Source organism: Periplaneta americana, chromosome 12, assembly GCF_040183065.1.
Source record: "Periplaneta americana isolate PAMFEO1 chromosome 12, P.americana_PAMFEO1_priV1, whole genome shotgun sequence".
Classification (NCBI taxonomy): domain Eukaryota; kingdom Metazoa; phylum Arthropoda; class Insecta; order Blattodea; family Blattidae; genus Periplaneta; species Periplaneta americana.
In genome coordinates this window covers 24,212,852-24,225,660 of record NC_091128.1, presented here as the reverse complement: position 1 = coordinate 24,225,660, position 12,809 = coordinate 24,212,852, and the positions used below count along the sequence as shown (strand labels likewise).

Here is a 12,809-nt window from a genome sequence, read left to right as displayed (position 1 = left end):
TTTTTGTATTTCTCTAATTAGTTTTTTCTCCCTTGATCTGTTTACTATGATAATTAGTAAAGAGAAACAATAATTGTTAATGAAGGATGGGTGGAGCGGAGAAAAATTCTCTCCGCCACTGGGACTCGAACCGGGATTTTCAGCTCTACGTGGTGACGCTTTATCCACTAAGACACACCGCATTCTAATCCTAACGCCGAATTAAATCCTCTCAGTTTAAGTTCCACCCCTTAGTTTCCCTTTAGTGGCCAACTCTCATGCACTATGTCACAGATGTGTGACAGTAGCACAATGTCCGACAAACTATGTGCAGAGGTGCACTCATTACGAGTGACTAAGTGGCCGGGATCCGACGGAATGAGCGCCGTCTTAAATCACTAAGTGATTATTTACGCATATCACATTATTGTGCTGTACCGAAGTAGGCTACATATGATATTTCCGTGCTGGAATTCTGCGCTATCATATCCACCCTTCATCATATGATAATGCAGAATTCCTGCACGGAAATATCATATGGTACACCACAATAATAATTATTAAACTAAACACATATTTACACACAACAGTCTGGTAAATGCCTCCCAATAACTGATTATGAGCGTGCGCGCAGTTAACTATACGAAAATCGCCTCCTAGGCGATCTGTGAAACTTAGCTTAGTGTAGCTTACCTTAGCTTAGCATAGCGCTCTGTGTGTGTCGTTCCATATAATTACATTAGAGCTACTTTTTTTCCTTAGCCTTCGTAGCTTAGCTTAGCTTAGTTTTCTATGTGTGGTGGCTTTTAGCCGGCTGACAAGCAAACATTCTCATGGGGGCAGATAAAAATGTTATTTTTTTTTGTTTCACCATGTTGATAATGCCAAAACAGGTGCTTATACAAATTTTGGTCACTCGAGAAAAATTACGAAGGCTGAAAAAAAAGTTTCCCCTGAGGCTGTTTACAGAAAGGAAACACAATTTCGTGGAAAGATTTATTGGAACAGATACAGCAATTATTGAGCTGTTTTTCAACATGTTCTCCGCCGGAATTGAGACATTTGTCATACCGTTTAGACAACTTTTGTAACCCTGTGTCGTAGAAGTCTGCTATCTGGGATCGGGACCAGTGCGTGATAGCCGTCTGCACCTCTCTGTCGATCCCATGGTATGACAAAAGTCTCAGTTCAGTGGGGAATATGTTGAGAAATAGCACAACAATTGCTGTACCTGTTACAATAAATCTTTCTATGAAATTGGGTCTTCTTCCTGTAAACGTCTCAGGGAAGCTTTTTTTACGGCCTCGTAATTGCACTCGAGACCCAAATTTGTGTAAGCACTTGTTTTTACATTATTAACATGGTGGAAGCAATAAATTAACTATTTTTATCTGCCTCCATGAGAATGCTTGTGAACTACGCCAGAGGTTCCTTGTTTTTTTTTATTTCAGTAGGTTATTTTACGACGCTTTATCAACATCTAAGGTTATTTAGCGTCTGAATGAGATGAAGGTGATAATACCGGTGAAATGAGTCCGGGGTCCAGCACCTAAAATTACCCAGCTCATGTTGGGTTGAGGGAAAACCCGGAAAAAACCTCAACCAGATAATTTGCCCCGAGCAGGAATCGAACCCGGGCCACCTGGTTTCGCGGCCAGAAGCGCTAACCGTTACTCCACAGGTGTGGACTCCTTGCTTGTTAATTCCTTGACAGTTAAGACGAAAATGTTTTATTCTCTTCCATTTCAAAAAGTTCTCTGCTCAGTGACGCCTTACCAATACCAGACCTTGAAATTCTGCATGATGTTATGGTTTATACGGTATGTGGCCATTCTTGGACAAGCACAGAAGCCACAAGTCTCTCCTATACACTATAAACTCACTTATTCACCGCTTCATCTTGCTCTCTTGGAATGGCTGGAAATTTCAGTGTGTTATTGTTTCCCTCAGGTTCACCAGATGTCTTCCACCACTATTAAACCTCGAAATAGGTTCTTCAAGGTCATACGAGTTTACGCGGACACAATTTTCATGCACAGATTTTTTTGTAGGAAAAATAAGTTTACTGGGATTTTTCGCCTATTCTGTAGGTTAAGCTCGATATCTTACAAGGCGTCAAGAAGTTCTTAATAAAATAATTATCAAATTTTTACTTATTACTTTATTGTCATCATCCCTTCAGTGTAAACATTGCAATTTTTTAAAGTACAAATAGTGCAGTGGTTCTCTTGTCTTCTTCTCAGTAATCACCATCATAAAAAAACGAGAATTTAGTTGGTCAATGACAAGTGAAAAAGCCATTTATATTTGCAAGTACAATGAATCTCAGTTCTCAAGCATTCAAGTAAGTACATTTGCGTGTTTTCTTGTGTACTCATTTTTGTTATTAGGTTACTAGCAAAACTTTTAGTAAGCTCCGTGCTCAAAATATCCATCGAGACAAAATAGTATTTTGTTTTATATATGTATTTTTTTAAAAATCGGCATTTCGTTACTCGGACAAGTATTTTAAATTATTTACAATCTTACACACTTCGAGTAAACCCTGGCGGTACTTTTGCTATTAAGAGGTTAATCATGTATCTAATTATTTAGGGATTAAAATAAAATTAAAACTTTGTCACAAATTGAGTTACTGTAATAAAAATAAATCACCCTACACATTAAATAATACATTGAAAGTGTAATGTGCTCCATGTTCAAACAATCAAAGATAATTTCTCTTTCTGATACAAGTTTAAACGCTCAAACAGAAAGGTACAATAAAAGTAGAATTTACATTTTTCATCATACCTATATTTCATTCCCCGCTTTCAAATTTTACTTCAAATGTTTCCCTAAGCTCAATGAAAAAAGAGCGTGACAAGTGATGGAGTCTAACTCTCACATTTTAGTATTAGACACAGTTAGGTAAATTTAAAGCAAAGAATTTGTAATGGGTATAATACAAGCGTATATAAGGGGTTGAATCCTCTGTCTGATAGAATACACAGAGCTAATCACGTCATAATCCGAGTAACTAAATAATCTGGTAGTTTTCAACCGTGAAAATTTACATAGCGGAATCACAATTTCAATTAGTCAGCTTCTTGACAATAATATCACAAGTTTTTAATTTACATATTGAGCAGTCATTAATATAATTCAGAAGTGAAGAACTTAGGTATCACTGCTAGCTACTTTTTTATCGAAACTAGTGTCATTAACTAAATATCTGACAAAATACTTCGAAACTAGTGCCATCTACTGAATAACCTATAAATTACTCTGAAAGTGGGATTAGTATCTAATACACAAATACTCAAGCATAAATTCATGTAAAAAATGTCCATATGCAGGGTGAGTCACGAAGAATTTACCGCCACTTATGGAGCTTATTTCCGAAAGAATTCTGAGCAAGAAATATCATATAAACACGAGTCCTAATCTCAATAATTTCAAAGTTACACTAATTTGAACTTGTTAGTAAAATACCATTATTTTTTCAATTTTAAGAATAAAAGAATATTGCACATAAGGACTGAACTATTTAGGAGTACTGTATTCTTTAATTAGCTAGTATTCTGAAGCTAAAAATGTGTTAACAATGATTAGAGGAGAAAAATTCGCTGCGGTGCTGGGAATCGAACCCGGGTCCTAGGTTCTGCATACCAAACGCTCTAACCACTGAGTAACGCCGAAGTTCAATCCACACCACCGCAACCGGACCCAATCCCACTCCTGCAGTGTTTTTCCTTTGTGGCCTAACTCCATGTTCGACATATAGGGGCCTATGTTCACATATGTTAAGTCAACTGTCATTATACAAGGAGCGCACTCAATTGAGTCACTTGGTGGCCGGGATTCCACAGTATATGTGCACTGTTAGGCGTAGAATCTATGTCAAAATTAATTTTTTGGTCCTAGAGAATTTATATGTTATGGTAACAATGATTATTAGAGGAGGGGGATTCTGTCCGATGCTGCGGATTGAACTTCGGCGTAGCTCACTGGTTAGAGCGCTTGGTACATAGAAGCAAGGACCCGGGTTGGATCCCCGGCGCCGGAGCGAATTTTTCTCCTCTAATAATTCATGTTTAATGTTTAATGTTATGTTTTATTTAACGACGCTCGCAACTGCAGAAGTTATATCAGCGTCGCCGGATGTGCCGGAATTTTGTCCCGCAGGAGTTCTTTTACATGCCAGTAAATCTACTGACATGAGCCTGTCGCATTTAAGCACACTTAAATGCCATCGACCTGGCCCGGGATCGAACCCGCAACCTTGGGCATAGAAGGCCAGTGCTATACCAACTTGCCAACCATGTCGACTCTAATAATTAATCATTGTCATCATAACAGATAAATTCTGTAGGATAAAAAAATTAATTTTCACATAAAAATGTGTTGTACATTCCATAGTTGCTTAGTAGATTATTTTTTTTATTTATTTTTTTTTTATTTTTAACTATAAAATTACATTTTCTTACACATTTATGACAACAGTTGTTACAAATCATGCCATTCTTGTAAATTGTTTAAGATTGTAAATTAGGATGCATAATTAAGCAGTAAAGAATCAAGTTTCTAAAGTCGTATGATTTGTAATTATTTTAGGTCAAGTGCGTAAGAATTATGTAATTTTTAATTAAGAACTTGAAAACAAAATCTATGCAAAAGCAATGAACTATATATTTTCAGTTTCAGAATATCAGCCAATTAAAAATGTGATATTTCTGAATAGTTCATTCTCTATTTGTAATACTCTTTTACTCTTAAAACTAAATAAAAATGGTATTTTACTAAGAAATTCAAATTAGTGTAACTCTGAAAATACTGAGATTAGGATACATGTTTATATAACTTTTTTTTTCTCAGAATGTCTTCGGAAATAAGCTCTGTTAAGTGGCGGTAAATCCTTGTTAATCACCCTGTATATTTTGGTCGATCTTGGTTCGTTACAATTCTGATTAGAATGATAAACTATACTCAGGTTATTGCTTCAGTATTTAGTTTCTGTATCAGACAAAGGATTAAGGTTATTTTCTTAGAATATTCTTTCATTTCAATGTAATTGTATAAAACGTTCCCAGTTCCATTCATAGCGTCTCTCAAATGCAAACCAGTACAAAATTCCACCGTTAGTTTTAACTGAGCTTGAATAATCTCGTAACATACACCCATCCACACACACAAGATGTTGCCATGTAACGGCTTCATATTACAATGTTAAATGTTCACATTAAATATGTAAAAATTGTTCAGTGTAGCTTTCGAAAACTGCTACTTAAAATTATGTCGTTAAACTGTTCTTTCCAATCCAGACATCAAATTATTATCCATGCAAATCAATTTCACTAGTATTAATTTATCTGCACGTGTTTGTCACCATCTTTGTCAGAGAGGTTAGAATCAATTTGAAAGATGTTAATAACATTTATACCAAAAAAAAGCTCAGCTCCGTATAACAACTCACAACCTTAAAATCACTGTCTCATATTTTTTAAAGTTTAATATTTTATAATTTTTTTAGAAAAAACTTGTTAAACTCTATGAACATTTTCATTGAGCCACCAGGTAGCAGCACTATCGGGAGTGACGTCGGTGAGTCCGTCATCCCGTCATAAGCTCTTGAGAGAAGTCTTCTTCGGCGCTGGGTTCCGGAAATCCTCCAAGACAGAACACCTCTCGGTCGCCGGATATGGAGACGGGAGAAGGAGCTTCCACATGCAGCGCCATGGCGGCGTCCCCGTGAAGTAGCGGCGTGGGCTGCGGCGTCCAATAGCTGTAGTGATATCCCTGAAACATGAAGTTATGAATTCTTGACAAAAAGTTGAGCAGAACATTACGTTTTCAACATCTGATATTTTTATAGTAATTAAAAAAAAAAGACTTAAATTACCGATCCGAGAGAAGTTAGAGGCAGTGAAAATAAAATTACAAGTTGTAAAACACCTTTTCATGGAGGCAATTTGCTTGTTTCTGGTTCAGCAATACTGTAGCACACGTGTGTAAATGAAATTTATCTTGTGAATGCCAAAAATTCTAACACTGTTTTTGACAGTCGAAGTTTCATCAGGCAGTGAAAATTGAACACAATGTAGCAAAAACAATTCTTAAAACATATTTTTAAATGATTGCGAATTGACAATAAGAGTTTTCAATATTTTCAGTATTTCAGAAATTCGCTAAGTTATGAAAAGATGTCATTGTTTATTTCATTAAAGGAGAGTGGAATTGGTTTTTGGATAAAAAATTGTGATTTGTCTTATAATTTTCCAATTTATTATTCCCCTTTCCCTCTTTAAAATGGTATAAACTTATCACATATGGCTAGGCCTAATACTCAAATCTTATCCATTTCAATTTTTCGAGTCCACACCTATGGAGTAACGGTTAGAGCGTCTAGCCGCGAAACCAGGTGGCCTGGATTCGATTCCCGGTCGGGGCAAGTTACCTGGTTGAGGTTTTTCTGGGGTTTTCCCTCAACCCATTAAGAGAAAATGCTGGGTAACTTTCGGTGTTGGACCGGACTCATTTCACCGGCATTATCAACTTCATCTTATTCAGACGCTAAACAACCTAAGCTGTTGATAAAGCGTCGTAAAATAACCTACTAAAATAAAAAAAGAAATTCGATTTTCTGAGGAAGGATATAAAAGTTTTAATTTTGAACCTCATTTTCCAAAAGCGTAGGCCTACTGACTTTTGCGGAAAGTTATGTTTTTTTTTAATTTATTTTTTGATTTCCACCTTAAAAATTGCATATCACATATGATTATACCAAAATTGTATTCATGTTAATTTTTCGTTTTTCTGAGGAGGGGCATATTATATGAATATACCTGTAGAAAATTAAAAACATTGAGGAGAGAGAGAGAAAGTGAACACCATTCATGTTACTTTCTATACATCAGCACAATTTTCTTGAGATGGTAAAAGGCTTGGAGTCGACTTTGTGTACCTCTATTCTGGACAATGTGTATGTGTCAAGATGGACTGTATTTTAGTGGCATAAAACCATTTTCAGAAATAGTATAGATGGATCCTTTTTCTAGTGACCAATTCGTATGTATAGAATATAAAGTCTATATCTAATTTTTACGCTTATTTTCCGTATTTTTTTTTCTCTACAGAGAGGCCCGAAGGCTTTCACTTTAGCGTTAGGATTATTGTGCTTACCACTCCTGTTCTATTAATGATATCTGATGCCGAACGGCTGCGCTCTTATACGAAAAGAACACGTTGCACCGTGAACTTAACCAGGCTATGGTAATGATGATAATGACATGTGAAGAAATGATGGAGAAATTATTTCAATGTTCACCGCCGAAAGTTACAAAGCAATTCTTCAATTCGTTAAGGGAAAAACCCAATCATGTAATTTTACTAACCAGAATTTTAACTCAGGCTCGTTCGTATCAGTCACACAAATAACCTTTACCTCCAGGTGGACCTCCCGTAAGTTTAGTTATTTTTCCTGAACTTCTATTTAATAGAAAAGCTGAAATTTTAAGGATGTTTTACATGTACAGAAACAATGCTTTTAAAATCTGTTAAATTTTGTAGATATTACAGAGGGTAATGTACTGAAAATCGCTGAATGGGGAATATTATTTCTCAATACAGAAATAAATTAAAGAAAAGTTACTATTTTACCACACAGTCAAATTAACATATGTGTTATAAAAAAATATAAACTATCTAGCTTTAACAGTTTTCGAGAAAAAGTTCCTTATGTCAGACATAATTTAATATTGTCAAGAGAGGCAATTCAGAATCGCTTTAATATTTTACATTTTAAAATTGCAGTAGCAAGAAAACCTCATAAAATAATAATCTCCCATATTGTAAAACAGAAAATGCGAGAAGTGACTAAGAAAATAAATTCAGCATTGCATGGAATTAAAGGAACAGTATTCATACAAAGTTTAGTTATCATGCACTTTATTGTGTTTGCTTAGCTATGTTCGTTTAAGTGTGATTAATATAGATTAAACACAACTGTTGAACAAAAAAAAATAATAATTCAATGAAATATATAAATTCTAAATTATAGACATCAGCACAAAGAATTTGAGTGACCACAAGGGTCCTGAATACAATAAACATGTACAGTATAATGTAATGTGATACATTAAAGAAAAGAAAAAAAGGAAAGTTAATTGTTTAATGCAAATATAAATGGATTAATTGAAATAAAGATGATGATGTAGTATTTGAAGAGAATCCTTGATAATATTTATTAGGACAGATATTACATAATCAAAGGGAATGTGAAGTTCCTTAAGATAATTCCATGTGAATTTGGAAACAGAACCTCTACTGCCAAACAGCAAACCAATGACACACCATTGTTTAAGAGGGACATTGTACTTTTGAGAAAGATAAGGCAGACAAGGTTCATATATAGACTTCTTCTCAATATCAACTTCGGTGGCCTGATTTAGGTTTCTTTCGAAACGGATATTAGGGTCAAGAACAAGAGCCCGTTTTAAGCGTCCGTTAATAACAATAATGTCTGCCCGTCTGAAAGAACCATCTGATGATACACAATGTACTTACTCGTGAATCTCCCAATTTAAAGTTTTCAACGATGTCGCCAAAGCATGTCGTACACGATGATGTCTAGCATTGATCAGCAGCTCGCCTTTAGGGCATTGTCCAAGCACGTGTCCAAGTGTTTCAAGCTCGCTACAGTCTGGATTACGGCAGCGGGTTGTGCTTAGTTCTACCCGGTATAGCGCCAACCGCCGAAATATTGCTTGACATTTTTAAAGCATTGGTCCATTCTGAGGGAGATAGGCCCTTTCGAATGCTTACTCATGAGTTAGCCTTGGGGAGATCACTATAAACAATAACCCCTTTACCACGCAAGGTATGGTTTGTCCAAGTTTGGAATGCGTCATTTCTTAAGTGTTTACGAATTTTACGACCTGACCAGTTGATAGCATCAATAGTTGTGATATTCAATTTTGACAGAGCAGAAACTTTTTCGCTTACAAGGTTCCTAACAATGTGGAGATGGCAGTCATCAACACGAAGAAGGGTACTACATAATATATTTATATGTTGTACATAAGCTTCCCAAGATGCTTTCATTAACGAAAGACCACGATATTTTTTAGGGGAATAGAGCATTCCGTCAGGGCAGTCAAAGGGGAAGACCAAGAATCTCATTGCATGCACCTCTGGTAACTTTATCTAAATCATTAAGAAATTTGGTTTTGATTTGGTAGAGTGGAGCACACTGTAAGGGATAAGTAAGAGTGGGCCAGAGATATTTATTCATAATCGTGACCTTCTGATCAGGTTTTAATAAAGGGGAGAGACAAAGTTTAGAAATACTTTTACTGAATGTGGTAAAAACTGCACATTCATAAAAAACGATTTCATCATTAAAATTAATACCAAGGTATTTAATGCGGTCATTAGGATTAGAAATGGATTGAATGAGCGAACCATTAGTGGACATGACATTAAACTGGGATAGGACACCACTTTTAATCGCTATTAAATTGCACTTGCTAGGGTTAATAGCCAAACCAAGAGTAGAAAGGTTACTTTCTGCTAAACTAATCACAGATGTAATTCCATTTTAGCTACTTGAAATCAAAGCAATGTCATCAGCAAAAGCAACGGCAGAGAGATTGTCTAGAGTAGGATCTAATGAAAAACCATGGTCGTGCGATACTTCATCATCAGTAAGGTCCTTAATGATACCGTCGATTGCTAAATTGAATAGAGTAGGAGGAAGTGGACTGCCCTGAGGAACATCTTTTTTTTACCTCAATGGGCTTAGTTTTCCCGTTAGAAATTTCAATTTGAATCTGGTCCCTTATTAATAATTCAGTTATTAAATTTCGTAAGTTACAGGACATAGAATTTATAGCTAATGATAGATGTTAATAGCGTGTGGGAAAATATCAGAGATAGTATCAAAATTGCAGCTGAGCAGAGCATAGGTTATTATGAAACTAAGAAAAAGAAACCGTGGTTTGATGAAGATTGTAGCATGGTAGTAGAAAGAAGGAAACAGGCAAAATTGAAATTCTTACAGGATCCAGTTGAGGAGAAGAGAGATAATTATTTCAATGAAAGACGGGAAGCATGTCGTACACTTAGGAATAAAAAGAGAGGTTACTTGAAGGAAAAACTAAATGAGGTAGAAACAAATAGTAAGAATAAAAACATTCGAGATTTATATAAGGGTATAAAGGAATTTAAGAACGGATATCAGCCAAGGGTAAACGTGATCAAGGATGAGAATGGCGACTTCCTTGCAGACTCTCCATCAATCCTAAAGAGATGGAAAAACTATTTTGCGCAATTACTAAATGTACATAGGCCAAATAGAAATGATCGAGACGAAATTGAAATACAAACTGCTGAGCCATTTATACCCGAACCCATGCTTTCAGAAGTCGAAATTGCGATAGAAAATCTTAAAAAGTACAAGTCTCCAGGTATCGATCAAATTCCAGCAGAATTAATACAAGATGGTGGAAGTGCATTATATAGCGAAATTTATAAACTTGTACTTGCTATTTGGGACAAAGAAATTGTACCAGAACAATGGAAGGAGTCTATAATTGTACCTATTTTTAAAAAGGGGGACAAAACCAACTGTGGTAACTTTCGAGGAATATCACTTTTGTTGACGTCGCACAAAATTTTGTCCAATATTCTTTTGAGAAGATTAACTCCGTACGTAGATGAAATTATTGGGGATCATCAGTGCGGTTTTCGGCGTAATAGTTCGACTATTGATCAGATTTTTTGTATTCGACAGATAATGGAGAAAAAATGGGAGTATAAGGGTACAGTACATCAGTTATTCATAGATTTCAAAAAGGCATATGACTCGGTTAAGAGGGAAGTATTATATGATATTCTTATTGAATTTGGTATTCCCAAGAAACTAGTTCGATTAATTAAAATGTGTCTCAGTGAAACATACAGCAGAGTCCGTGTAGGTCAGTTTCTATCTGATGCTTTTCCAATTCACTGCGGGCTAAAGCAGGGGGATGCACTATCACCTTTACTTTTTAACTTCGCTTTAGAATATGCCATTAGGAAAGTTCAGGATAACAGGCAGGGTTTGGAATTGAACGGGTTACTTCAGCTTCTTGTCTATGCGGATGACGTGAATATGTTAGGAGAAAATACACAAACGATTAGGGAAAACACGGAAATTTTACTTGAAGCAAGTAGAGCGATCGGTTTGGAAGTAAATTCCGAAAAGACTAAGTATATGATTATGTCTCGTGACCAGAATATTGTACGAAATGGAAATATAAAAATTGGAGATTTATCCTTCGAAGAGGTGGAAAAATTCAAATATCTTGGAGCAACAGTAACAAATATAAATGACACTCGGGAGGAAATTAAACTCAGAATAAATATGGGAAATGCGTGTTATTATTCGGTTGAGAAGCTCTTATCATCCAGTCTGCTGTCCAAAAATCTGAAAGTTAGAATTTATAAAACAGTTATATTACCGGTTCTTCTGTATGGTTGTGAAACTTGGACTCTCACTCTGAGAGAGGAACATAGGTTCAGGGTGTTTGAGAATAAGGTGCTTAGGAAAATATTTGAGGCTAAGCGGGATGAAGTTACAGGAGAATGGAGAAAGTTACACAACACAGAACTGCACGCATTGTATTCTTCACCTGACATAATTAGGAACATAAAATCGAGACGTTTGAGATGGGCAGGGCATGTAGCACGTATGGGCGAATCCAGAAATGCATATAGAGTGTTAGTTGGGAGACCGGAGGGAAAAAGACCTTTAGGGAGGCCGAGACGTAGATGGGAGGATAATATTAAAATGGATTTGAGGGAGGTGGGGTATGATGATAGAGACTGGATTAATCTTGTACAGGATAGGGACCGCTGGCGGGCTTATGTGAGGGCGGCAATGAACCTTTGGGTTCCTTAAAAGCCATTTGTAAGTAAGTAATGATCTTTTAACATGCTCATGTCCTATGCAATCGAACGCTTTGCTTACATCAAGAAAAGCGACAAAACAATCAGACTTATTATTTTTCGCGTGCTTTAGACAACCATTAATAGGTGTTAATATGGGTCCCTGGTGTAGAAATGAAACCCCTTTGGTGAATGGAAGTGGAAATATAATGTTTTAACTTAAAATCTAGCACTTTCTCAATAAGGCGTCGCACTACCGAGAAGATCGTAATAGGCCGCCAGTTTTTCAAATCACTATGGTCACCTCCTTTGTAGATCAGGATAGTTCTTGCCTTCCGAAGGGGAGCAGGTACAACTTCGAAGTGAAGCATGGCTGATCCTAGCAGTGACAGAAATTTCGCAGACTTGAGGTGTTTAAGAACTCGGACAGTAATTCGATCAGGTCCTGGAGCTGTATCAATCTTCATTTTGGTGAGTGCTATATTCATTTCTTTTTCAGTAATCATTGTAGAATCAGAATATTCGGATGTATCACAAGAAGGAAGAGGGTTAATGGAAGTCATGTTATTGGAATGGCCAAATATGTCAGTATAATGATTTTCAACTTTATCTTTAGAAAGGGAACAAAACCGTTGTTTTTCAGTGTTCATTATTTGTCTTTCGGTTATTGTAGAAATTATATTGCGCTAAATCATAAGAGTATCTTTCTCTGTTTTTATCTTTTTGTTTTTTATTTCGCTTTTGTGGGTTGGAAGTTTCAGTATAGGGGTAGCGTTTGTTAAGTTTCCCTTTACGACGAAGATTCAAATATTTGACAGCTGGGTGTTGAGGTCCAGGAAGGGAAGAAATTTATTCAACAATAAATTGGAAAGCTTCAGAAGTAACTTGATCAAGATCTTGAGATATATTATTAGTTATAATGT

The 12,809-nt window shown here is 36.0% G+C and overlaps 1 protein-coding gene across 1 annotated transcript in view; it reads right to left on the bottom strand.

The window, feature by feature from the left end:
* Nucleotides 1-2,123: 2,123 nt before the first annotated feature.
* LOC138709948 (protein O-mannosyl-transferase TMTC1-like) overlaps nucleotides 2,124-12,809 on the bottom strand; it is a 1,156,611-nt gene continuing 1,145,925 nt past the window's right edge. The window contains exon 16 of the mRNA XM_069840633.1: nucleotides 2,124-5,757. Coding sequence (XP_069696734.1) covers nucleotides 5,572-5,757 — 186 coding nt within the window. The 3' untranslated portion in view covers nucleotides 2,124-5,571. The remainder of the gene's footprint in view (nucleotides 5,758-12,809) is intronic.